This window comes from Trachemys scripta, chromosome 20 (assembly GCF_013100865.1).
Source record: "Trachemys scripta elegans isolate TJP31775 chromosome 20, CAS_Tse_1.0, whole genome shotgun sequence".
Lineage (NCBI taxonomy): Eukaryota > Metazoa > Chordata > Testudines > Emydidae > Trachemys > Trachemys scripta.
Genome location: NC_048317.1, coordinates 11,310,844 through 11,337,495, shown reverse-complemented (window position 1 = coordinate 11,337,495; position 26,652 = coordinate 11,310,844). Strand labels below are relative to the sequence as shown.

Here is a 26,652-nt window from a genome sequence, read left to right as displayed (position 1 = left end):
CTCAGACCAACTGGCTTTGCAGCATACCTGGAAAGTCAAGAGACTCCAAGCGTGGGTGGGGGGGAATATCTGCACCTCGGAGAGGCTCCAGCAAACCCCCTCACTGACACAGGGAGAAAGGCAGGTCCCAAGGCAGTTAGGGCTGCATATTCCGCCTCCTTAACTTCCTCTTGCAGTTCCAAATTAGCTTCTTCACGTCCCATCCCGCCTGGCGCTGCTGTGCCCCGTTCATTAGTGGCGGCGTTTCGCCTCGGCCTTTGTGGAGGGGAAGAGGGTGCTGCACGGGTCCTGAAGGCCCCCCACCCTCAGAGGGGCTGGAGTCACACAACAGCTTGCAGGGGGCGATGGGGTCAGGCCTAGCATTCAGCCCTGCTCTTATCAGCGGCTGGCAGCTGGGCCCTTGCACACAGCCGCTTGCGGGCACGCTGCTCACTGCCGATAAAAGCTGTTATCCTAAAGATGCTGGCAAAGTCCCGGTCAGCAAACGGCCCCTCAGTCCAGGAGCTGCAGGAATCCAGCGCCTCCCTCAGCGGCAGGCAAGACGCAGCAGCTTGGTTCTTTCAGCCCATTCCCTAGTGCCAAGCCTTTGCCACCCTCCACAGATACCTGCTTCCTTATGCAGTGGGTTGAAGGGGGTCAGCACAGATCTCGCCCTCACCAGGAGGGACGCTCCGAGAAGGGGATGCTGCTCTAGCCGGAGCCCCTCCCAACCCCACGCAGTGCTGGGAGCACGGCCTGACCGGTTACGAGGCAAGTTGGCTTTTGGGGGCTTGTGAATCTTGCAACCACGAGGAGAAATCCCATTTTCTGCCCCATCGCCGTACCTCCTTGATGAACGTCGCATCCTTACCCTGTACGAAGACCACATTCTTAACAGCTGGTCTCTTTCGCTCTGTGGGGCCTTGGGCAGATCCCACTTGACTCAGACGGCTTGAGGCGTGGGCTTATTCACTTTTGATCAGATGTATGGCAGTGCCACCCGGTCCCTCCTGCCCCAGATGAGTGCACAGGCACAGGTACATTTCAAATTTGGCTCCTGCAAATGGGTTAAGCCCAGGACTTTGAAAGCTGCTGTGACTGACCACTCAGGCCAGCGATGGAGACAAAATTCAAAAGGCAGTAGGAACCGGAGTGAAACAAACGCACTTAAAATTCCCAGGAACGCTCCTGTCTTGTTAGGCGGTGGGCTCTTTAGGGCAGGGGCTGTGCCTCAGTACAATAGGCCCCGATCCTGCTTTCAGCTGCCACAGCGCTACTAATCATGGAACGGCTTTTGCTTTGCTCAGCCGAAGTTCGTGATGGCGGACATGCAGCCATCTGCAGAGGGCTGGCACGCGGCTGACACACATCCCCTGCACTTGGGATGCGACGGACCCGAGAGCTCAGCTCCTGTTTTAGGTACCTACACAAGCGGCCAGATTTTCCAGCGTGCACTGAACAAGGGTCACGTGGAGCCGAGGCCTAGTGGGGGCTCTCTGCCCTGGGGGGAGTTTCACTCTCCAGGAAGGCAGAGCAGACCCATTGCTCTAGCTAGTTTCAGACGCAGGCGTGTGATTCGAAGCAGAGCGCCCGGGGAAGGAAATTAACAGGCATTTGGGAAAAAAAAAGTCAACTTTATTTCTCATCAAAACAGAATTGGCAACAAAGTCACAACAATCAGCATTTTCACCCCCACTTGGGAGGAAACCCATCCAAAAACAATAACTTACACAGAATGACGGCTCTGCGACCGGTCCTTCACCACAGTGACAGGCGGGGCTGTCAGCTCCACACACTAGTCACTCCAGGGAAAGCAAGAGTGGGAAGGAGGGAACGGCTGCCGACCGGCAAAGCTCAGACAGTGGGCATTTCACAGTGACCTGCACGAGTGTGAAATGCTGTGGCACATCTGGATAAAGCTACAGACATCTGGTTCACCCCTCTCCTTGCCCCTCCAAAGTCTCACACACTGCAGTCTCCCATCCCTCCCTACTGGCATACGGGGTCTGGCCAACTTCACAACCCCAAACGGATACTGCTGTCCAGAGCTTACCCTGTGCAAGCCTTCCAGCAGGGCAAGCACACGTCACCTCGCACACGGGCGTGGGAAAGAGAAGCCGGCTTGAAGGAGCAGGGGCAGCCCATCTCAAACAGTGCTAACCGTCTTGAGTTCACAGCGCATCAGCTACCAGAATGTGCAGTGCTACAGTGGGGGAAGAGAGGTCCCATGCTTGTGAAAAGGGATTGCCTCTAGCCAGAGAAAAGGAGACACCCACAACACTCTGCATTGCCAGACCAAGGGGCGTGTGTGTGTGTGTAAAAAAAATAAAATAAAAGATACACAAACATAGGGCTGTTTGTACACAAACCTTGCTTTACAATGGAGTGTATATATTATACACATACGTATTACACACGTGCATTGTACCCCAAGGGTGCGTGTACATAGTCCTTGCTTTACAAGGCAGCATGTACAACACACGCGATATCCTGCACTGTGTAATGCTTTCCAAAAAAAAGGAACGTGACCAGAGAAGATCTGCCCCCGGGCAGAAAAAGTGAGTCGTAAGTTTCAATTGCTCTATGCCTGGTTCTAAGTGGACATCACCCCAGAAGCATTTGCCCTCTTTGCAGTCTCTCTTGCAGCAGCCGGCAAGTCAGGCTGATTTCGTTTGTGTTTCTAGCTAATTGAAATATTGACAACAATTAAGAAAGACCCTGAAAATCCCCACCCAGTTTGACTCCTGCAATGAATGGCTGGTTCTGATGTGGAGTCCACAGTGGAGCTGCTCACAGCCCTCCTGGGTGGACTCAAGAGGAAAATGGTCCCTCTGTCTTTGGCAAGAGGAGGGAAACTCACCCACGTGCAGAGGTTCTAGCATTAGGCTGATGCACCACCTATGTCCCGCTTCAGAACAGAGGGCGGTAAGTGGGACATAGGCCTCGCTGAGGGTGAATTTACCCTCAGGGTCTCTCGACCTACCAAGAACAGACATGGGACACTGCGTAAAACGGACCCAAAACCACAGGCACAAAGAAAAAGGCCTCGTTCAGAAAGCATCACACAGTGTATGCTCCCCACCTCCAGCACACACCGCCTGCAACCTAGGACCTCAGAGCAAGGGCTATTTCGGAGACAAGACTTTTCAGCAGCACAGAGGATGGGGTGCTTGACATGGGAGGGACGTAGGTAACACGGGGGCTGAAACACGGGACACTTGAGAGAGGAGACGGAGGTGGGTGGGGTGAGTGGATGAGGCTGGTTTCAGGACGAAGCCAGGTACAAGTAGCAAGAGATGAAGAGAGCAGCCTCCAAGTTTGCTTCACAGTTTCGAACCTCTGTGCATGGCTAGGGCAGCCTGGTGCCAGGAGCGGGAGGGACACACATTCTGGGGAGGTTTCACCCTTTAGCTCTCTGCACACATGGCACAGACTCCCCCCCCCCACCGCGCTGAGCAGAAGAAGGGGAGCCAGAGTTGCACACGCCATGAACCATGAGGGCACAGGATATGTGCAAGACAAACGCGCCCAGGTTGCTGCAGCCTGCCACCCCCAGACAAGACCTGCTTCTACTGGGCACTTCCAAGCCCTGAACTGGAGACCCCTGTCAGCAGTGCAGGGGATCACGTCCACAGGGGCTCTCCCCCAGGCCCTGACAGCAGGCGCTTCCGGCCCAAACTCTACTGCCCGGGCAGAGACGCTCACACCCAGCGCACAGCCCGACGGGGCGTGTCTGCAGGGCTGAGCACTGCGCAAGAGGCCGTGGGCTTCAGGTTACCCTACCCGGACAAGTGCCTGCCCGCCCTTTGAGGCGGGGACTGTGCAGAACAGCCCCACAGACAGGGGCATCCCACCCGTGCCCCGATCTCCCTCCATCCCCAGCCCAAAGGCGTTCAGTGCAGCAGAGCTCTGGAGAGCAGGAGGCACTTGGCCAAGAAGAAACGTAGTGTGGTGGCCGTGGCAGCAGCATGGGGCTGGGGGAATTTGTGCCCTTGGCCACCGGGCCCCGTGGGAGATGGCCAGTGCCCGGCGGGACGGCTCTCAGCCTTACAGCAACACACGCGGAGAGGCCACGCCGGGCCATGGGGGCAGGGAGAAGAGAGACGCACGTTCGTGGGAGCCGGGTAAGCCCGCCGGCAGAGCGCCCTTTGGTACGAGGCGAGGCCCTTCCCTTCCCCTCAGCAGCCCCAGGCCTGGCAGCTCAGTTCTCTGCTGTCCATTGCACTAGTCACCAGCCTCAGGACGGGCGTGCGCGGCACAGAGGGGGCAGCAGCCAGCAAGGGAGGGAGGGAGCTCAGTCTGATTTCGTTACACGCTAACACTATAAAGGCACGTCCGCTTCACGGCAGCGCAAGAGTCTTGCTGTGGAGTCCGGCCCCGGCCGGCGGCCCGGCTGACAGGCCCCAGGACGGCTCCTGCCGGGCAGTATCCACGGGAACACTGGGCATGGTGGAGGCGGTTCTTCGTTACATGGGGAAGGGGCTGAGCAGTTCGGTGTCTAACAGCCCCGGGGAGAGTGGGGGGGAGGAGCCCCCGGGCCCATCGCTCCAGGGGGCCCAGAGTATTTCCCGACGGATCCCAAACCCACGTCGGTGAAGTCAGGCTCCCCCGCAGCGCGGTGCGTCCCTGGCACGGCGTGGGGAGCGCAGCCCTGTCAGGTCATGTAGCGGGTGATGGCTCTCAGCGCATACAGCAGGGCCGCCTGCATCCGGGCCTCCAGCAGGAGCAGGTTCACGTGCACCTGGAACGGAAGGAGACGGTGCTCAGGGGGAAACATGCAGCGACACTGCGGCCTGCCACCTCCCCTTCCTGCCAGGAGACGGGAGGGGAAGTCGGGATCCGTCAGGGCCCGGGGAGAGCCCAGGACAGCAAACGGATGGAGGATCCCCTCTCCCCCCCCGTGTAGGGCTGCACAATGGTCCTGGTGCATTCTGGGTTCTCCCCGCACACCTTCCCCAAAAGCCACAGGCAGCAGCCACTGGGTCCAAGGCCTGCTCCAGGCACCAGCTTACCAAGCAGGTGCTTGGGGCGGCCACTTTGGAGAGGGGCGGCACGTCCAGCTGTTTGGTGGCACGTCCCTCACTCCTGCTCGGAGCGAAGGACCTCCCGCCGAATTGCCGCCGCAGATCACGATCGCGCCTTTTTTTGTTTTGTTTTTGTTTGGCTGCTTGGGGCGGCCAAAACCTTGGAGCCGGCCCTGACTGGGTCAGGCTGGGCACTGACTGGACAGAGGGATCACTGCCAGGATCTGGGGAGATCTTCCAGCAGGGACACCCCCCATGCCAGTGCCACAGAGGGTAGGATGAGCACAGGGGCCTGGGCCAGTGCTAGCCCACTGGGGGCTCCAAGCAGGAATAGTTTCAGGGTCCCCCCCCGACTAATAATTAACAGGGGGCCCCCACTGAGCTGCTTGGGGCCCTAGCAATTGCTGAGCGCTGGCCCTGCCTGGGACCAGTGTGGCCGTGACAAGCTGCTCCGCTTTGCTCAGTCGCTCCCCTCATTAAGCGAGGAGACCACCTCAGTGCCTAGCCCTGCTCCTGGCGTCAGGGTTGCCCCCACGCCGGGGCGGTGAGGGGACGCACCTTCTCGGAGTGCTTGAAGTGTCGCCAGAAGTGGGTGTACATCCGCCTGGTGGCTTTCTCCGGGTAGCAGGCCACGGTTTTGATGTAGACTTTCAAGCTGCGCTCCAGGAGCTGGTTCACCTCCCCGTAGTCATAGTCGTCGTATCTAGGAGGGGAGGGGAGAATCCACATTACCCTGAGAGGAGACCAGGGCCACAGGGTCTCAGCCCAGCTCCTCCTCCCTTCCTTCCTTCCCTCCCCTCCCCTTCCGGCAGCCCTGGTGCCTGAACTCCCCTCCCCATCACAACGGGTCTGCGTCCCGACTGCAGGGACAGGGCCTAGGAGCGAGATGACCCCAGCAGGCCATCCACACACAACTGTGCCCAGAGTAACTGGACCAAGACCACCAGCTTACTGCAGATGGGCAGGGCTTTGGTCACGGCTGCCCATTGGCTGGATTCGAACCAGGCCCCAAAGCCTGTTCCCAGGGACCCTCCGGTAACAGCTCAGCTGGAGTATCTAGACAACAGGCCTGGGGCAACCAAGGAAAGAAGGGAGAGGAGAAGTGGGTGTGTCTGAGGGCACCATGGACTCAGCGGCTCCCCAGTTCCCTACCTGATGCCGAAGACGCAGTGAATGTAATTCCAGATGGCCCTGCGGAGCATGGTGGTGTCCACCCCGCTGTGCATGGCAATGGTGTTGTAGGTCAGGTTATAGACGACCTGGAACTTCTCGTCCAGCAGCTGCCCCATGTCAGGGTACAGGCGGTTAATCAGCGAGTAGCCGTGGTCTTCCCAGGTGTAATCCTGCCAGGAGAAGGATGCTGGGACAGAGGCTCCAAGACCCCGACGGGAGCAAAGGGCCTGGCCCAGTACCCCATCCACAGGAGTGGGAGTCTCTCCGTGGGCTTGGGGTCAGGCCTCCAGAGAAAACATGAGCTTGGGGCATAGGACACAGCTCCCCGGAAAGGGACCGGCTGGCGATGGCTAACCCAGGGCCAGGCCCACAGACCGTTGCCAGCCCCAAGTATGGCCCCACAGTCCTCAACGGAATCAGAGGCCCCTCAGACTGTCCTGCTGCTCCATGCCCTGCCCTGGCTCCACATCTCTCCCCTCCCCGCGGCCGCCGGGCGGCTGTATCAGGGGAGCGCGGCCCGCAAGAGGTACCTGAGCTCGGAAGGTGGGTGGGGCCTGCTCTCCTTTCCTCGTGAAATCCTTGTATCCAAACTCCGGATCCTCCACGAAGCACAGGACGTTGGGAGGCAGAGCGTGCTCAGCAATGTCGACTGGATGGGACACAAAAGCCCACAGGGACGTTAGTGCCTATTGCTGCCCCACGGCAAAGAGCCACCCAAGAAACCCCAGAGCCACCTCCCACGTTACTCCTCAGCTGAGTCACCGGCAGTCCTCTGCAGAGCAAACCTGCTGCTGTGATCTGCTCTAATGGGAGGTGCAATTAACACACACCGCACTGTTCACCGATTACCCGTGAGATAATTACATCCGACAGCAGGAATCCGTGACAGCCCTTCCCCGCTCAGGGAGCAGAGCCAGTGTGGAGGGAGCTGCTGACAGTCCCCCCAGGGACGATTCCTCCCCCCTCTCCTGACAGCATCTGAGCATCATGCAGCAGCACCATGGCAGAGAGACCTTGTCCTTCCCACCCCCCAAGCTAAGACAGTGACAGGCTATGGCCCATGCAGAAGAGCCACCGAGCGCCTTTGGACCTGGCTGGGACATGTGCCTCTGCCTCTCGCCCGCCCCGTCCTCCCTCCTCACCCGAAGGGGCCACAAGCAAGCTCTCTGTCTTCTCCAGCTCGAAGCGGGTTTCCATCTCTTCCTGTGTGACCCCCTCCTCCTCCAGCTGGCACTCCTGAAGCAGCTTCATCCTCGCCATCAGCACCTCCACCTCCTGCATGGCATCTTTGCCCTGGGCACGGGGAGAGAGCGAGCGGGCAGGGTCAGCACCAACAGCGGTTGGGAGAGGGATGCAGCCAACTTCATTCCAAGCACAAAACACCCCCTTTATCGAGGTTTAGAGAGGAGTCCTTGGAGGGACCACATGCCTGTTATCCAGAGCAATTGGCTGCTGGCAATGGGACGTTCTCTGGGGCTTCGTTCATCCCTACGGTGTGATGCCAAGCTGGCACTGTGCCCAACACTATTCAGGTACGACCCGGGGCCCTGTGCCTCTATCTACTGTGGGCTAGATTCTGTGCTACACCCTTAAGGAGACACTGCAGAGAAGGCTCAGCCCAAGGGAAGGGGCAAGTCACCTTTACACCTCCCAGATTTGACTCCAGGGCCTGGTGCAGCCGCCAGTGTCACTTAGAGCAGCCTCAGGGCTGCTCTAATGTATGGTTTGCCTCCCCATGCTGCCTATGGGTTGCTGAACCACCCTGAATAGCTGCAATGCAAAAGGTTCCAGCCACTTCTCCATCTTCTCACTAAGCCCCACTCCCAAACCACCCCTACACTGGGGTCTGTGAGGAAGGCAGGGTGGATGGCAGCCCTTGGATGCTCCTTGGGGCTGTAAGAGAGGCCATAAAGAAGCCACATCCGCAGAGCAGGCACTGCAGCTGGGTCAGAGGCAGTTTGGGCGTTAGCCTGCTGCAATCTCAGCAGGAATGGGGGTACACCTGCTCTCCTGGGGTTTGGTTGGGGAAGGGTTTGCAGGGCTGCAGATTTAACCCCCTCCCCGGTAGTCCTTCGCACCAGGCTCCGGAACTAACTGCCGTGACCAGCACATGGAAAGCCTGGGAGCTGACTGGCCGAGCTCCTAACCCATCCATCCCATGACGGGACCACCAGGAAACCCTTCCCGATTTTTCATGTCATAACAGCCTGGACCAGTCCCACTGTTTCAGGGGCCTGGAGGCAATGAACAGCGTGTTACCGAATGGAAGAACCCAGAGCAATTCCCAGGACGTCAAGCTCCAGGCCGGCGTGCTGAGATCGGGGAGGGGTGGGAGGAGAGAAGACAGACCCCCTTCCCTAACCCCTAGCGTTCAGCAACCTCCATCCCAGCTCTTCCACGGCTGGGTGGGTGGCTCTACCGGACACCAGCTACGCATGGACAGGAGGGAAGCTCGAGGGCCCCCGACTTACGCTGGAGCCGCTCACTCCGTCCTCGGAGGCTGGGCTGCTGTCGCAGCTGCGTGGCGAAGGCGGCTGGAAGGCATGTCCCCCGTCCTGGTCGGTCTCCAGGTTGATGCCGCAGCCGAACACGAAGGAGGCGAGCGAGTGGTAGTGCGTGAGGAGCACCAGGGCCTGGATGAGCTCTGCCAGGGACCAGCTGTTCTCGCCCGTCTTCAGGAGGGCCTGAAACGCGCGCGCACATTCCCTGGTCAGCTCTTCCCCAGAGGGGACGCATGCGGCAAGTATATCCCCCTCCCCCAACAGACCCAGTGTGGGGCAGGTAGAGGGGAGCAGGGCAGAGACCACTGCAGATCTTCAGCCCCCTTGTGCCCCATGCCTGTGTCAGCACCTCTGGTCGCAGAATCACAAAGGGGAGGAGGAAGGAGGGCAACAGGAAGGGCCTTCAGAAGGGTGGTGTCCCCCCTCAGTCCTCCCCACAAGCCAGGAAACGCAGCTGCTCGCTCAGCTGAAGGAGAGCCCAGAGCCATAGGCTCCCCTCCCCCACTGCTCTGCATCCTTCAGTTCAGGGCGGTGCATCCCAGGTACGAGCACGACACCAAGCTCCCCTTTCCCCCCTTCACTGCTGGGCCACAGACGAGGGACAAGCAGCCCCTCAGGTTGCTTATTGCTGGGCATACAGCACAGCTCCCCTCGCACTCACCTCTATGTGCTCCTTGGTGACGAGCCAGGGCCGGTGAGCCAAGATCTTGTTGATTTCGTTGAGGTTCCTCAGTTTCTGGGGGGCACAGTGCAGGCCTTGTAGCCAGCCCGGGTTCCCGCCCACCTTCAGGAACTCCGCCACGTGGAAGCCAACCAGGTAGGAACACTGGTGCCTGGCCGCTGCCTGGGGGTGAGGGCAGAGGAGACAGCGACTATGGTAAGGACCTTTGAGATGGGAGAGAGCACATTACCTAGCCAGTTCTCCCCCGACCCAGGTCACCCAGGGCATTTCCCTTCTGCACAGTCTCCAGGGCCGCGTGCCCCCAAGCCTGGGATGTGGGATAGATTGGGGGACACAGACACACCTCAGTTCTCCAGCTTCTCAGCTGTCTTTCTAATGAGAGGAAAAGTTGGTCTCTAGCTGCTTTGCTTTAGAAAACCTTCCAAACGTGATCCAAGCGTAACTGATCTGGGGGCATCTGCCGAGAGCCTGAAAAGGACAGTGCTGAGGCACGTACTGCCCCGTTCTTTTCACTGGGAGCCAACTCGGATGCCCACACTACTTTGCACGCCAACACCGTTAACGATGGGAGTGCTCAAAGCAGGGCAGATCAGATTAGGAAGATCCCCACCAGTGTTGTCCTGAGCAAGGGCTGTTCCTCAAGGGCTAGCCAAGGGCTGGGGTGGGTAGGTGTCTCCGTTACCATGGAGAGGCCTTTAGCAACAGGACGGGGCTGCAGGGAAAATGGAATTTGTTTTCCTGAGGCCGGGCTCAGCTTTCAGGGATTTGGGAACGATGCACGAGTGCTTTGGCCAGTGGAGTCTTTACATGGACTTAAGCCAGGGCAGTTCTGATGCTTCCCCGGTCTCTTTCCCCAGCCCAGGAGACCCCAGCCGGGGCCTGATCGAGCTCACTCTTAGCAAGTTGTTCCTGATATGCAGCCCCAGATTTACCGCTGCTCAGTTCTACCCCGCTACTCCCAATTCCACGCCCTAAAGCGCTATGAACTGTTCTCCTACAGGCATTCAGATACTCACCCGTTCCCAACCCTCCCCCACGGCACCCTGGCCCACAGGACCCGAGCGCCTGCCTCCCACCAGAGGCGCTTACCATGATGGCGATGTAGTGGCGCTTGTGGTAAGGCAAGGGCCCATCTAGGCGCAGCAGCAGGTACTGTGTCTTCCAGAAGCTGGCCAGGTACTCCGGGTGCAGCCCCATCACCATGGTGATGTTATCCACCCTCCCGGCAGAGACGAAGGCCTCAATGAAGAGCTGCCGCTGGGCCCTCTCCGTGCCCTCCTGCAGGATCTGCGGGGAGAGAGAGAGACGCTGAGAATGCAGCTGCCCCAGGAGGCTCCCTTCCCCATTTATCGTGGGACACAATGGGGGTCAGGCAGGCAACTGCCCCGACCCAAGTGCTAACAGCACAAGCTTCCCAGCTAACCATCCAGGCCCGTCCCCCGAGGTCACCGCTTGCATCAGGGTCATTTCAACACACCGATTGCCCCCTAACCCTCCAGCCACCCCACTGCCGGCAGGGGCAGGAGTTCGGGAGGTCTGGGCTACAGGGAACAATGGCTTTGTTTTGGGGCTCTTCAGTAACAAGCATGGAGAACAATGCTCTGCACACAGTAATACCACTTAGCTCTTGGAGAGTGCTAGGGATTACATAGGCAGCTCCTTTTATCTACAGGCCTAGAGGCACGTTACAGTCATCAGGCCACAAAGCCCCCCAGGAAGTCAGGACCAGTCACCCCCATATTAGACAAGAGGGTAAGCTAAGTGCCTAGAGTCCTGCCGAGTCAGCCGTGGCAATGCTGGGAAAAGACCCTATAAAGCCGGGAGGAACTAATACCCTTTTATTGCAAGCTCCCTGGGGCACGGACTCTCTTGGTATGTTTATACCGCACCTAGCGTAACGAGGGCCTGGTCCAGGGCTGTGGTTTCTAGGTTCAATACAAACATGGACTAATTATAGCCAAAGGCAGCAGAGACCGAGGGCAGAGCCAGGCCCCGGGAACTGCCGAGCTCAGGCACCCGTGCTGTGCGCCCTGGAGCAAGCCTGTTGCCCAGCTCGCCTCTCTGCAGTCCCTGGCGCAGCGAACGCCCTGCAGAGCCCGTCTCATCTTCCTAGGGCTGTCAGCACTGGCTGCGCTCGATCGTTAACAGCGCGATTGCCCCACCTCTCCGGGCTCCCCAGGGCTTTGGGGAGGAACCAATAGAAACCCAGCTCGAGAAGGGCTCGATCTGTTTCCTGCAGCCGGCCTGGCGCCCCGCCAGCTGATGCAACAGATCTGTTTGTTCGAGCTACCCTCCGCATGCCGTCTCCTCCCCCGCCACACCCCCCAGCACACGGCCCGCCGGGTTACAATGGGTTACAACAACAAGAGAGCCCTGATAAGGAGTGGCGGGTGCCCAGCTCCGCACCCTGACGTCAGTGGTAGAAGAAACTGTCCGTGCAGCCAGCCCGGGAAGGAACACAGCGATACGGCTGCTGGCCAGCCAGGGCTCGACAGGTCTGCTGGGAGGTGCCAGTGTTGAATCAGGAGGAGGTGGCTACCTGCCCAGAGGGCATCAGAACCAGAGCAATTCTCAGTCTCATAGCAGGGCGATTAGGAGTTGTTTAATCACCGTCCTTGGGCCCCCGCCCCGGGCCAGAAAGGCGGATGATGCAATGGGATGGGCTGCAATTAGCTCATTGTTTGTGAGCAGTGCGGTGAAGGTCGCTGGACAAATCAAGCGATGACGACAGCAGAGTGATATGGAAAGCCCCTGTCTTGCTGCACGGAGCCAAGGGAAGCAAGCGCCCCGCTCTTCCGAAGGGCCCGCGAGCGCACCCAGGGGCCAGGCAGCCCCTTTGCCTACAGCAGTAGTTCTCAACCGGGGGCCCCTAGGGGGTCTTGAGCAGGTTTCAGGGGGGCCTCCAAGCAGGGCCAGCATTAGACTCGCTGGGGCTTAGGGCAGAAAGCCAAAGCCCCACCACATGGGGCTGAAGCCCAGGGCCCTGAGCCTCCCCACCTGAAGCCTGAGCAATGTAGCTTTGTGGGGGGCCCTGTGGAATGGGGCCCTGGGCAACTGCTCTGCTTGCTACCCCCTAACACCAGCCCTGGCTTTTAAATGCAGAAAACCAGATGTTGGGGCACAGCTGGGCCGTGGAGTTTTTAGAACATATTGGGGGAGGCCTCAGAAAGAAAGAGGTTGAGAACTCCTGGCCAAGAGGATATCGACAAGCCCCCCACCCCCCAACTGGGCAGAGTCACCTGACTGAAGCGACGCCTCGCTGCGCCTGCCATCTGGGGATCAAGGGACACTGCCCTGTTTCTACACAAGGCTCAGAGGAGCGGTGAATGCCGGGGGAGGCCACGAGAGAAATCCGGGTCACAACTCAGACCCCTGCCCAGCCACTAGACTGTGGCGTTTCCCCTGGACGTTTCTGACCAAGATCCCCCCTCCTGTGGCCTCCTCACATGGGGGGCGGGGGAGAGAAGAAATCTTTCTTCCCTGGCACAGGAGCCTAGGCAGGTCTCCATCTTTTTGGAGAAGCCCCGTGCAGCCTGTTGAGAGCCAGAGGCCAGCACTCTTCCGCTCCAAGCACACAGCCAGACCTCTATCCCCAGGCAGGTGGCAAGCAAGAACCTCTTCCTCCCGGCCTGCCCGGGGTTTGCTGTCACAAGGGGCTCTCTTGTGCCATGCACCAGGGCTGTGCCTTGTTGCTTCCTCACCACCTGTACCCGACTCTCGCCATCCCACGTGCTGGAGCAGCTCGCTCGTGAGCACGACAGGCCATGGTGGGACGGGTGGGCAGAAAGCGAACGAAGGGGAATCTCATACCACCTCCCCGCAACGGCTCCCATTCCAATCTATGGGGCAGTCGGGTATTCCCAGTGGCACTGATCCACAAGGACACACTCCTTCCCATCCCTCTTCCATGCTGCTCAGCTGGTTGGGGTGCCGAGGTGGATCAAACAGAGATCCTCCCCCACACACTAAGTAGTCAGACAGTTCGCTACCACCATAGCTCTCCCACCCTGGCAAACAGGGGCTGGAAATCAGAACCCCAGCCTCCCGCCGCGGCCCCAGCCCCAGAGAGTCGGGAACACATCTGCCCCCAGGAGCCTCAGAGAGAAATCAATTTGCCCCCATATCCTACCTCCTCCACGGGGATGAAGGAACTCGGGCCTCTTCCCAGCTGCCGGGGGATTTTTATTCCTCTGTCCTAGGAAAGGAAAGAAAAAAAGGAATCGACTTTAAGACATTGCCCAGTGTGGCGCTGAAAGAAATCGGGGCCGTCCCAATCCTGCCAGGGTGAGAGCTGCTTGCCTTCTCTCCAGAGGAGGGACAAATCAGAGCTGGTGTCACGCCTCCCTCCAGGTGAAGGCAGTGGGACAGGAAGGGGTGACTCATGCAGTTACCTCATCAGACAAGTCCCCAAAGTAGCCAGGTATCCGGAGCTGCTCTGTCTGCGCACCCTCCTCCAAACAAGCCTGCAGCAATTCCTCAAGTGGGTTTGCATCAGGCACACCTCCATATGAGCCAGCTGCCCCAGCAGAGGTGCTGCAACTTACCAGCCACCCGCCCACATGATGCCTCTGGCCAGGAGGCGGAAGATAACCTTTTAAATGTGACAGAATTGCTTCAAGGGATATCCCCTAGCAGGGCTGGGGCGTCTAACGGGCACTTGTGCTGCCTGATGAAATAGCATGGCTCTGTTACATAGAAAGCTTTGCTTCACACAGCTAGTCTGACATCAAGACAGCTTATATTGCATTTCACTTTCTAGTGAACTGGAGGGTTGTTGTTTTTTTAAGCCGGGTTTAAACCCCCCTCCCCCAATTTTCGGATACACAAAAGGGAATGTAAAGGTGGAAGGGCCAGTTCAACTGGGGGCTGGAGGTTTAGGGCCATGTTATGGAACCCATGAGTACGCAAATGAAAAGAGCAGAATGACATTACAAGATGCCCTTTGCTCACTTGAGATGTCCAGTGGTTTTAATTATTTATGTGGTGTTGGGTCTTACGTTACCCTGCGGAGGGTGGGGGGAGGGAAATCAAGGCACTGAGACATGATAGCATAGACAGCTTTAACATGGGTTCAAACGCACCCACAGAACTGCTCATGTCTGGGCTGGCAGCGGGTGGCACTGCCACCTGGCACGCGGGGTCACAACATCACTCAGGTTTGGCACCTGCCATTGATGGCGAAACTCGCCAGGCCCAGATCCCGCCATCAATCTTTGCCGACGAGCGGGGAGAACACACGTCTGTTGCTTGTGAATTATGTGGGCTGGGGCTGAGGGAAGCATATCTCACTCAGCGAGAGTGAGGGTGGTTTAAGTTGTTTGGAGGAAGGTTTGGGTGTGAGCACCGAATGCACACGAATATAGATTCCCCATCCAAATGTGCTAGAAGCCCTCGATGTAACAAGGAACACACCAGAAAATGAATCCCCCCAAACATAACCGAAGAACAGTTAGAGTGAGACAGCAAACAACTGCAAGCCAGGCAATGCAGAAACCCAAATTCCCCACCCTAATGCCCTGAAGGTCACCCTGGAGCCATACTCTGAGGCCATAGGGCCCTCACAGACAATCCCCAGGCAGCTAGCTTTGAATGGTGCTTATGGCCAAATAAATCTGTTAGTCTTTAAGGTGCCGCCAGACTCCTTGTTGTTTTGGGGGATGCTTTAGGTATTCAAGAACCACGGGTGTGAATGCTTTCGCAGGGGGAGGAGCAAGGGGGAGGGTGGGATGCATAGCTGCAGAGGGCACTGGTATATTCCAAACAAATGCTTCTCCTCAGTCCCTAAAGCTGCTTTTCAGGAGGGGATCCCTCCAGGTAAATGCTCCGGGGATTGCTGCCTTTGCCCTCCAGGGGTGTGTGTGGGAGGGGTAGGTGTTTGAGAGCAGGATCAGGATGGGCCATTCAGCGCCTAGTGGCTACTGAAGTGACACTCACTCCACAAGGTCCCAAACTGTACACAGACATCACCTCTCAAATGCAGCCACTTCTGGGGTGGAGGACAGTATGCCACACAGAGCACGGGGAAGAAAGGGAGAACAAACAAGCCTTGAGCAAAAACTCTTGGGCAAAGCCCTTCAACTTTTGCAAAGATCTTTAAGCCCCGATTTCAAGCGGACAGAAACTCAGGTTCAGGTCTCTTCCCTCACACAGTCAACTGCACTGTACCCAATTGTTTCTTTTGGAGGGCAAAGACCCCGAGATCTGAAACTGCGGCTCAAGGCGCTCTACCAAGGGGAACACATCCCGGGCACATAGGGGGACTGTCCCCACCTTGTTGCACAGAGCCGTTCCAAAGGCTTGGTGCACTCGCTCCAGAATTAAGCCACAAACTTCTCCATTTGGGGTAAAGCTCCACCGGGTTGCAGCCACTTGTGCCCCTGGGTTGAACCCACGGTGACAGCAGGCCAGCTGCGGTTGGGAGGGGATTTAAAATGTAAAAGGCAGTTTTCTGAAGCTGGAGGAGAGCAAGGGCACTGGGAAAGGGCGAGGGAGAAGCAAAGACCTAGAGATGTTGAGGAGAAGGGCTCATTTAAAGCTGCCTCGCTCGTAACATGCTGACTAACTCTCTGCGCTACCGTACTTTTGTTCCCATGCTTCTCTCTTTTGTATTTCACCCAGTTCACTAGACTTGCTCATTTCGCTTTCACACAAGAGCATCTTATTCGTGTACCAATTTTCAAAACCTAGGGGGAAACGCATTGCTTGGATCACAATAGCGCCTGGAGGTACCAGCCGAAATCAGAGCTCCAGACCAGGTGAGGGGTAGCCCCTACCTCAAAGTGCTCACAGTCTAAGAGGATGGAGGAAAGGGGGTATTATTATCTGCATGAGATGGGGAATATTTTACAGGTGAGGAACTGATCAGTGAAGAGACTGTCCACAAACTCTGGATTCCCAGAGCCTTAACCAACAGAGAAATATTTTTCTTTAAACCCAAACTTTGACTGAGTTCCCTGAGGAGGGAACCGCCTTGTACCAGGAGTCGGCATAGCACTTAGCAAGGAACTGATCCACTGCATGGTAAAGTCACCCCAAATTCCTACCGCTCCATGTTGCCTTTGGAACCACAGCTTCAAATCTCTATCTTCAGCCTCCAAAAGGTAAAACTGCTTTAAGGCCAGGACATAAAAACAAACACATCAGAAATGTTGGGCTAGAGGAGTCTATCCCCCCCCCCCCCCCCTCCGCGCTGATGCAGGGCCAAGGATCGATCAGGTGCTTGTCCAACCTGTCCTGAAGGACAGGGATTCCACAACCTCCCTAGGTAACCTGCTCCTGCACTGAACAATCCGTACAGCAGAGCGTGATCGGCAGACAACGCGCTCAGTGGAGAACAGGCACAAAGGATCATAGAATTAGAAGGGACCCTAAGGGCCACGAATCTAACCCCCAATCAGGTCCTATCAACACACGGAACATGGCCCCCCCCACCCTCCAAACAGTTCAAATGCACGTGGGCCACGCACATGACATTTCCTACTTGTTAAGACCATTTGAGAGTGACACACCAGGCCTAGCTAGAAGGGGGATGCGACAGAATCAAAGGGTTCATGAGCTTCCACCTCCAGACATAGGCAGACTGCTAGCGGACACTGCACAGGATGGACCCAAGCCAAGCCCTGGCCGAGAGACACATGCCAGGTGCTTTTGCAGGCTAACCTTTGCCCTCCCTCACAAGTAACAGCTCAGAGGGACTCAGGGCAGTTTCTCAGCGAAGTCCAATGACAAGAGCAGGCATAGAGCATCTAGAGGAGGAAGCAGACAGGCCGGGTCAAGAGGGAACTAGCCCACATTGTGACCCCTAATTGAACCAGGTTGCTGGTTTTCACCAGACGTTCAAGTCAGCCAATCACACCAGGCTGTCACCCCAGCCTACCTGGGTTCCTAAAGTTCATGGTGATGTTATCTGCTGCGAGCGGCAATCTTGCCTAGCAGACTCTAGGATTAAAACCCAAGACTGGAGAACCTGCATTAGCCAAGGGTATGGGCTGGAGGGGTAAAGGGCCACGTCACACAGGCACTTGGGATAGCTAGAGCCAGCTTTAAAAAGACTCCCCGCGGAAGTGTAGGGGAAGGTGGAAGAGAGGGGAACTGGACTTGTTTGCTTTTTTCCTTTATAGTGGACACACTGCAAGAGAAAAATAAATCCTGCTAATTTTTCCTCACATTGGAAATTCACCTCTCGTCTACCCTCGAGGTTCTATGGGACCAGAGAACTCATGGAGTTCTCCAGCTTTCAGTCCCTTGTGCCGTGGGAGCAGAAGATAAGATTTTATTCAGAAATGATTAAAATGCGAGGAGAGGGCATAGGTAAGTGGGAACCCCCACCACTGGGTAACTCCAATGCCCAGGGAACATTTGGGAAAAAGGCTATCTGGTAAAGATTCAACATCCCTGCCTGTTTTCTAAAGGGGACAGTTCACAAAACTCCTCTGCTAACACACACACACATGCACGCACCCACCTCTGCAGCAACACTGGCCAACTCTGATATTTCTACGGCAAACTGCACACAGAAAAAAACCATTAGTCACACACCACCGCAGTCAGGCACCTTTAGACAAAGCGAGCAGAACGAAGCAAGGGTGTAAACACGCCCTGGGCAATAAACCCCACTACTGCAAATGCCAATCAGCAAGAGTCTCTCCTGCCCTCCACCGAAGAGCAAGGGTTGCTCCCAAGCACTGCTTGGCCAGCTTTGTGTTTATTTCTAGAGGAAGCACAGATTCTCATGAAGGGCTTGAGCCTGTTTGGGAGGCAGACTGCGTGTCCCAAGAGGGCTCTGCCACAGTCCTGCTGGGTGCCCTCGGGCAAGTCACTTCACTATTGTGCCTCAGTTTCCCCATCTTTAAAATGGGGATGAGGACACTGACCTTTGTAAAGCACTTCAAGATTGACTGATGCAAAGCACTACTGAAGAGCTGTGTGTGATTATTATCCAGCCCTTCATGTTTATCATTCAACCATGTATTCCTGTCAATTTACATTTCTTTCCATGTAGTCACCCAATTTCTGCTGAAGTTCATTACACTCCGTTCCTCCAGCTCACCTGTAAGCTCACTCACCATTCTTCAGACCTTTCAGAACTCCTTTACTTTTCTTACATCATTTCCTCCAAGGGAGGGGCTGATACTGGGAATTTCTGCACTGGTGTCGCTGTAACAGCATAAGCCACCCCAGTATAAGTCACACCAGTCTAGCCCAACCTGGGCAGTTATACCGGTGCAAAAGTCCCAGTGCAAACAAGTCCTTAAGTTATCCCTTCTTTCCCTTTGCCTGAATTCAGCAAAGTACATAATCCCATGCAGAACTTTGAACAGGTTATAGACCTGTTGATTTCCATGGACTGCTTCGGGATTTAAAGTTAAATGCACGCTCAAGTGCTTCACTGAAACTAAGGTCTTAGTTCCGATCTGCCCCACATCCTCAAACAGATTATGCTTATAAACTGTAGCTGGCTGAAGTACTCTACCCATATCTCCTCTCCAATCATCTGATCTCAGGAGGAACCTATAATATCAATTTCTCAGTTATCTACAACCCCTCAATACCTCTTCTGATCTTTTGTTGATCAATAGCTATGTACCGCAGTGACAGGTGCATTAGATATTTCTCATGGACAAGTGTCCGACAGACTAGCTCTTTTAAAGAGCAAAAAAAACCCCTGTCCACTTTGGTCATGGAAACCAAGCCTGGTAGCAACACGCAGGTGCAAGGTGGTTGTAGTTAGCATAGTTCTGATCCAACGTGGCCAGTATGACTGAATAGTTCTGGGAGATTAGAACATAAGAACGGCCCTACTGGGTCAGATCAAAGATCCATCTAGACCAGTATCCTGCCTTCTGACAGTGGCCAATGCCAGGTGCCCCAGGGAGAATGAACAGATCAGGGAATCATCGAGTGATCCATCCCCTGTCGCCCATTCCCAGCTTCTGGCAAAAAGGGAAACAGATGCCACCTAGTGATCTCTGCCAATCCTGGTTCTTCAAGAATCCAAGGAGGCCAGTTTTACACCAGTCCATTCCAGGGTATGGGTTGCCACATGCCCAAGGAGGAGTCTGGCAGGAGCTCATGTTTGCAGCAAAGCAAGAGTGCCAATCAAATTACAGCACTTCCTTGACAAACAGGAAGTTACATGGTCGGGCTGGCATGTCTCACTCTCCTCGCAGGAAGGAATGTTGGCAGTTTTCTGAAGGCCCGGAGCACCACTAGCTGCACATCAGCAGCTGGAGACAGACAAGTTAAGAAGGGCAATGGGGGAAGAGGGGTGATCAGTGTCTCTATGGTCCAAAGGACAACTGGGCTAGTCAGAGGCAACCAAAGGGAGTTAGTCAGGCCTCCAAATCCCACTGAATTCCAGGGGAGTTGGGCACCTGATCCCTGAGGTTCCCATGGAAAATCCCAGCAAAAACAGAAACACACAGCAAGCCCCTGCCCTTCCCAGCACGATCCCCAAAACCAACTCACTCAGGCAAAAAGAGAAGGGGAAAGAGCAAAGGACACCCTGAGGAAGTATTAATCCCCACTGTAGTCACCCAAGAGCCCAGCAGAGACGCTCTGTGCACCCCCTTTCCCCTGCCCAGAAGCAATCCACTCTGGATGTATTCCTCAGCTGTAGGTCAAAAGCCTTTATATACAGTAGATCTGCTCCAGTGACCCCACCTCCAAGAAGCATCCCACTAAATACACTTTGGCATCACCCGTTGATGACCAACCTGTCCTAGGCAGCTAATGTTTCCTTTGCTGCTTAAGACCCCATCTTCCAAAATCACCTTTACTATATTCCCAACTCCCTCCTGCGGCCCAGCCAGCCAGACTACCCAATTCGCCATCTCCTCCGCCACACCCCCCTTTGCAGACCCCCAATTCAGTCCTGATACTCCCTTCAACAGCAGTTCCCCTCTGGGCTGCCTGTCCCTTCTTCCTTCCCTATTTACAAGGCTGCCTCTGCACCTGGCTGCTGTGTGTTACAAACAAACGAGCAGGTTTCCTGTGATGCAATTCACCCTGCATGTTTCACCCCAGGAGGTGCTGACACCCAGTCAGAGGTGCCAGATGGCTCTTCAAAAGGAGAACATTCTGATAGCATGAAACAAAATACCTTGAAGAACCAATGGGTAATCAGCTGTACTTATTTTAGCTACTCTCCACCAGTGATGTCAGCACAATTCTCTTCTACCCTCCCCCCTTTATTAGTCACCTGTGATGTTGCATTGTAGTCATTGTTCAGACATGCTGAGCATGGAGATTTGTTCGTTTCACTGTGGATCTTGTGTTTATTAATTTGGTGCATTATGGTTCCCTTTGGCCAGTTAATGCTCCACCACCCTCTAATGCATTACCCCGTTCAACAAAAAGGGAAGCTGAGGCATGGTGCCACCTTCCTGATTCGCCTGAGGCCACAACAGCTTATGCCAGGTCTCCTGATTTCCAGAGGCCTGTGCTTTAACGACTTGGGGGCACAGATGAGTTCCATCCTCCACTGAAAGATCTGGCGTCGGCTGCTCCGGCAGACAGGACACCCAGCAAACAAGCGCTAATGGTCTGACTGGGCATGGAAACTCTGGTGCCACCTGGTGAACTGTGGGGTGTCAGCCCTGCCAAAGCTTAGCGAGGTCCTGGCAAGGAGCGTGCCTGAGAAGGACACCAAAAGATTAAGCAAACAGAATTACTGCCTGTACCAGAAAACCAGTTTATTATCGATGGTCTGTTTATACAAAAAAGGATCCCAACACGTTTCAAAGCCAACTACCATCTATACAGGCAAATGAATGGAAACTGGAGAGGAGGGAGCAGCGATAGGAAAGTCAGGGCTAATCTACACTAGAAATGCTACATCCATGCAGCTGCTGTAGCACATGTGGTGAAGACACTCTGCTGACAGGAAGGAGCTCCCCCGTTGGCATAATAAATCCACCTCCACAAGCTATGTTAGTGGGTGAGCTCTCCCATCCAAACCGGTGCTTAGGTGGGTGTAACTTATGTCTCTCAGGGGGGAGCTTATTCACACCCCTGAGCAATGCAAGTTATACCGAGGTCAGTGATAGACCTAGCCTCAGACATAGTGATGAATTGGATGGAACATTAGACAATCTCTTGACCCTTTTTGTGAAGGGGTGAGGAAGTGTCCTTGCTGTATCCCAGCTCTGGTTATTGCACTCCGCCTCCCTAAAAATGCCCCACTTGCCATTTCAACTGGTTACAGTATTCTTCAGTTGTAGGCCTGAACCACTACCCAACATCAGTGTGCAACCCAGAGCTGGCTGCATCTCCATGGTGGGTGAAGTGAAACCCTACAGATCCTGTACCCACTACGCCAGCATGTTTGGTCAGCCTAGTTCCTGTCCATGAATCTCAATGCACTTCTCAAAATGAAAGGTTCTCTAAAAGTGCAGATCATTGTATTGGGACTAAAGAATTTCAGGATGGCTTCACCGTATTTGAGGAAGCACAGAACTCAACCCCTCCTACGCTTAACAGTTGAGATGAAAGGGCATCTCTTTTGGGTGAGCAGTGCATGGCCTAAGACAGACAGCTAAGCAGTTCTGATCCCCGCCTGCAGAGATCAGCGTTACACTAACAGTTTCACTGCGTCTCATTCATTTGCTACGTATTCATTATTTAAACATTCCTAGACAGCTTTTCCTATCTTGCGTCCTCACATCATGTGGGATATTTTTTTGATGTAGGTTCTTCATTGCTGCCCAGTGGTTTCCAGCTGCATTCCCTTTCTAGGATCAAACACTCTACTTATTACTTAAAAGCTACAGTGCATTAATTTGGGGACAAAACACCACAGCTTCTGAGTGGGAGCCCCAATTCCTCTATGTCTGGAGTAGAGCTGATTGGGGTGGGGTGGGGGAAATGCAAAAATATCCAGAGGAAAGTGTCCTTATTTTTTATAAAATAATATTTTCCCCCCCATTTAAATGGTCAACATTCTGAAATTCGAAAGATTTCAGCCCGTCATGTCATGTATTTGGTTGAAAGACTGAGAAAACGTGGCAAGGTTTTTGCTGAAGCTTTGGAATTTCCACAGTTTTGAACGGCTCTAGTGTTGGCGCACTGGCCTTCAGGCAAGGAAGATGCTAGACTCTAGAGGAGAAGGGATGTGATGGGCCACCCATGGGACTGGCAGATTCAGAGTTGCATTAGTATTGTTAAGACGAAGCATCCTCTAGTAATTAAACCACATGCCTGAACATACAGACTCCTGGGTTCCATTCCTGCCTCTGTCACCAGCTTGCTCTGCAGTCTTGGGGGAAATCAGGATAGCCCCAGTTCCTCTGATTCCCCCCACCATCCTCATCCGCAGAAAAGGGTAATACCTTGCAGGGATGTGTGTGAGACGAATCAGTGGTTCTCAAACCTCTATATTGGTGACCACTTTCACACAGCAAGCCTATGAGTGCGACCCCCCCCTTATAAATTAAAAAAACAAATTTTTTATATTGAACACCATTATAAATGCTGGACGTGAAGTTGGGCTTGGGGGTGGAGAATGACAGCTCACGACCCCCCACGTAATACCCTCTGTGACCCCCTGAGGGGTCATGACACCCAGTTTGAGAACCCCTCTGTAGTGTAGTTGTAGCCTTGTGGGTTCCAAGATATTAGCGAGACCAGCTGGGTGAGAGAATCTCTTTTATAGGACCAACTTCTGTTGGCGAGAGCTTTCAAACCATACAGCTCTTCTTCAGGTCTGGGAAAGGTATTCCAAGTGTCACAGCTAAATGCGAGATGGAACAGATTGTTTAGTGTAAGTAGTTAACACACATTCCAAGGAACCATTCATGGTAAACTCTGGATTTATGGCTTATTACAACAATCTGTAACCCTCTAACCCCACTCTTTTTTCCTATGACTGCAGAGGTGTTAATGGACCGCTCTAAATTGAATGGTCCCTTACAATATGTGCAAACTACTTCTGCTAAACAATCTGTGCCATCTTGCATTTAGCTGTGATACTGACCAGACCTGAAGAAGAGCTCTGTATAAGCTTGAAAGCTTGTCTCTCTCACCAACAGAAGTTGGTCCAGTAAAAGATATTATCTCACCCACCTTGTCTCTCTCATAAAGCTCATGCTCCAATACGTCTGTTAGTCTATAGGGTGCCACAGGACTCTTTGCCGCTTGTCTCTCTGGTGTTTCTAAAGCCCTTTGCAACCCCTGACCCCATCCCCTTTTCCATTAATGTCCCCTCTCTCTTCACTTTTCTTCCCACTTAGCTCATCCCCCTCCTACCTAACCTAGCTTAAAAAACAAAACTCATGGAATTAACATACAATTTGCTGCCATGACATTGTTCGCTCTGCTTGTGTGTCTACCTCTTCCCCCACCCTGGGTCTGTCTAGTATATTTACACTGGAAATGCTTCCGGAGAAGGACTGTCTGCAACTTTGTACAGCGCCTAGCACAATGGCTGATCCTTAGGCACTGCACAATTAACAGGATTAATAATAAAATCTTAGAAGCACCAAATACAGAGCACTTCAGGCTCTGACACAGTGATTGCTCCTCTATGCCACTCCCAAGTCCCAAACCCATTTGTGGACTAGCACCAAATTCCAAGCGCCTCCAATCTATTTTGAATACTCCCTAGCAGAGGTCAGGGAAGAGAAAGTTTGTATTCTTGCCCACCCCCATCCAGGTCTACATGAGACACAAACGTTTTCTGCACAATGAAGTTCTGTTCACAAGAGGATTCAGTTCTGCCCTCTTCAAAAACAAGCACAGTGCCTGAAAATAACCAAGGTCTCTGTGTAACTACTGGACCTTACTAGTGAGACAAGAATGATAAAAGCCATGTGCCAAGAATCACTGGACGGCACTTTGGAAACTTGGATATTGTGCCATCTATTCCCTACTCTGGCACCAACCTGCTGGGCAGCTTTGGTTAAACTGCTACCCCTTTCTATGCCTCAGTTTCCCCTCCCAGCTTCAGTCATCTTTTTAGGCTATTAGGCTCTGCACGCAGAGCTGGTCTCAAACTACTGAGCCCCCAAGGTGCCCAGATGGGGCCAAACAAACAGATAAGAATGCATGGAAACCAAGTCGAGAAACTGCACAGGGCCCATCAACCGGTTCTATTCTGTTTGCCCTTCTTATCTGCACCTGCCTCTTCCCCATGTAACAAAAGATTATTTTAATGTACTTCTCTCCTCAGACAACAGAGAGCTGGTCCCCCCCTTTTCATCCACCCGAAGTTTCTCAGGGCCCTCAAACCCAACCCTGCCCCCTCCTCAAGAAAGCTTTTAGTTACTGTATGGTCCTCAGCACCTCGCAAGGCACAAGCCACATTTTAACTTCTTGGGAGCACTTCCAAACAGGCGGTCCCCACCGCCTTAGCAAAAGGGAGCGAAGTGCATGTGAAGGGCTCTGCCTGCATGCACTTGGGCCCACTGAACATGGGCACTGAAGATGGCAGCTGTGCCTTAAGATCATAAAATTCCCTGCCCAAGAGCCAAGGGGGTAAATATTATGAAAGGGCCATTTGGAACCCAAGGAGGTTGAGAATCCCGATTTAGAATTTAACCATTTAGAGTCAAAGGAGGTTTCTATAACCCAGGGGAGATTACTCATCTCCTTCACATCTTTGAAGGAGGGGAAAATGATGGGGGAGGGAGGGAGGGAGGGAGATCCTTTTCTTAAACTGGAGTTAAGGCTGGAGGCTAAAGAAAACCTTAATGAGCCCTGCCAGGCTTTTCAAAGTGACCCAGGTGTATTAAAGCCAGGACATTCAAAAGAATACAAATAAAATAATAAAACATGGAACTGGGGTCAGGAAAACTTCTTTGGGAAGGGAAGGTATAGTTAGTTGCTTTTTAATTCTGCTTCTACTCTCAGAAGTCAGGAAGAGCGATTCTTAAAAGTGGTCTCAATCCCCCTGATCTGTTGCCACATTGGCTAACCACCCATTCCCCGACCCTCCTAACGTGAGACTTCTCGGTTAGCCCCTTTGGGGCATGTCTGTACTTGCGCCCTCTTCGCCAAACAGCAAGTCAAATGGAAACTTTGATTTGCCTCCAAAGAACGAGAGATGTCGAGAGAGAGAGACAGACCTCAGCTCGCTACACAGGCAAGACACTGCAAAGCTGTTTGCCCATCGGATCTAGGATTCATCACGGCAGGTAGCGCGCTCATATTCGTCACTGGTATGGCAACCTCACGCCCCTCTTGCATCCCCAGTCCACTAGCTGATGCAACTGGGGTAAAACCATGTCAGAATCGTTACCGAATCCCTTACGCAACCAGGCTGGATCTGGAGCGCCCCCCTCCCCAAATCATGAAGACTGGAAAAGTAAACAGCTCCAAGTTACAGCTCAGGGCAGCAGAAGAGAGAAGGACACTGGAAAGTGATCGCGAAGGCCCTCCCCCGCTCCCGGAAAAAAAAAAAAAAAAGCAAGAAAAGACGGGGTATTCCCCCTTCCATTACCTCTTTAGTCCTCAAATCACCACATTGCTCGCAGGGTAAATAGCCCTTGATGCCCGTGCCGCCGCAGCAGCAATCGGAGCCTGCAACAATCATGGTGCTGTCCGGGCTGGCGGCACTCGGCGGGGTGGGGGGAGACGCGCTGCGCTCGGGGCTCGCTCCGCGGCTCTGGTTATCTGTCCGGAGGGTGAAGGTGCATAGCGGATCGGGCAGCCCGCGGAGGCGTCAGTTTCACGGCGGCGGCAGCAGCAGCGGGTCGGTGTCCCGGGGTTCTACGGTCGAACGTCCGAACGCTGCAGGATTCTGGAACGTCCGGGCGCATCAGCGTTCTAGAGCGCCCCGGGGCTCAGCAACCCACCGGACCAGCCCAGCAGAACCCGCGGGAGCGCACGTAGTACTGACCCGCGGCTCGGGCGCGCCCCCCCCAGCTGCTCTCTCATAAAGCTATAGGCGGGCGGAACGGCGGCCCACGGGCCCAATCGCTTTACAGGAGGAGGAGCCATGACTCAGCCCCCTAAACTTCTCCTCCAATAGGAAAGGACAGAGCCGCGTGGGATTTTGGGAATGCTAGTTTCAACCGCTGTTTACTGCTTTGGGGCAGAGCAGACCTCCGTGGCTGAGAAGTGGGTGCAAGTGTTGCGGTTAGTGAGGGCTGAACGCTGCCATTTGAATGCAACAAAGACACGCGTGGGATTGTACCGCCTTCATCACGGGATTTCTTAGTTTTCTTTTGGAGAAATATACTGAGATAAATCTTGATCCTCCTGGGATGGAAGGGGGAGTGGATGAGAGATTAGAGAGGAACAAGGAAGGGGAAAAAGCCCTTACCACTGAAAGTATTTATAAAAGGTCCCTCTCACA

At 54.5% G+C, this 26,652-nt stretch overlaps 1 protein-coding gene across 1 annotated transcript; it reads right to left on the bottom strand.

Moving 5' to 3' along the window:
• Nucleotides 1–1,592: 1,592 nt before the first annotated feature.
• SESN2 (sestrin 2) lies at nt 1,593–26,233 on the bottom strand. Its single transcript, XM_034754049.1, has 10 exons — nt 25,795–26,233; nt 13,489–13,554; nt 10,449–10,646; nt 9,339–9,521; nt 8,648–8,860; nt 7,319–7,469; nt 6,707–6,825; nt 6,156–6,346; nt 5,562–5,706; nt 1,593–4,720 (listed from the first exon to the last, which is right to left on the bottom strand). Exons 1-10 carry the CDS (start codon nt 25,885–25,887, stop codon nt 4,634–4,636), a joined length of 1,446 nt encoding a protein of 481 aa, XP_034609940.1. The 5' UTR covers nt 25,888–26,233; the 3' UTR covers nt 1,593–4,633.
• Nucleotides 26,234–26,652: the final 419 nt, after the last annotated feature.

Coding starts and splice junctions, on each gene's coding strand:
- SESN2 (XM_034754049.1), bottom strand. CDS start 25,887: ATGATTGTTGCAGGCTCCGATTGCTGCTGCGGCGGCACGGGCATCAAG. Junction 7,470..8,647: donor ACGGAGTGAGCGGCTCCAGC/GTAAGTCGGGGG, acceptor CCCCGTGCCCAG/GGCAAAGATGCCATGCAGGA. Junction 4,721..5,561: donor ACTTCAAGCACTCCGAGAAG/GTGCGTCCCCTC, acceptor CTTCCGTTCCAG/GTGCACGTGAACCTGCTCCT.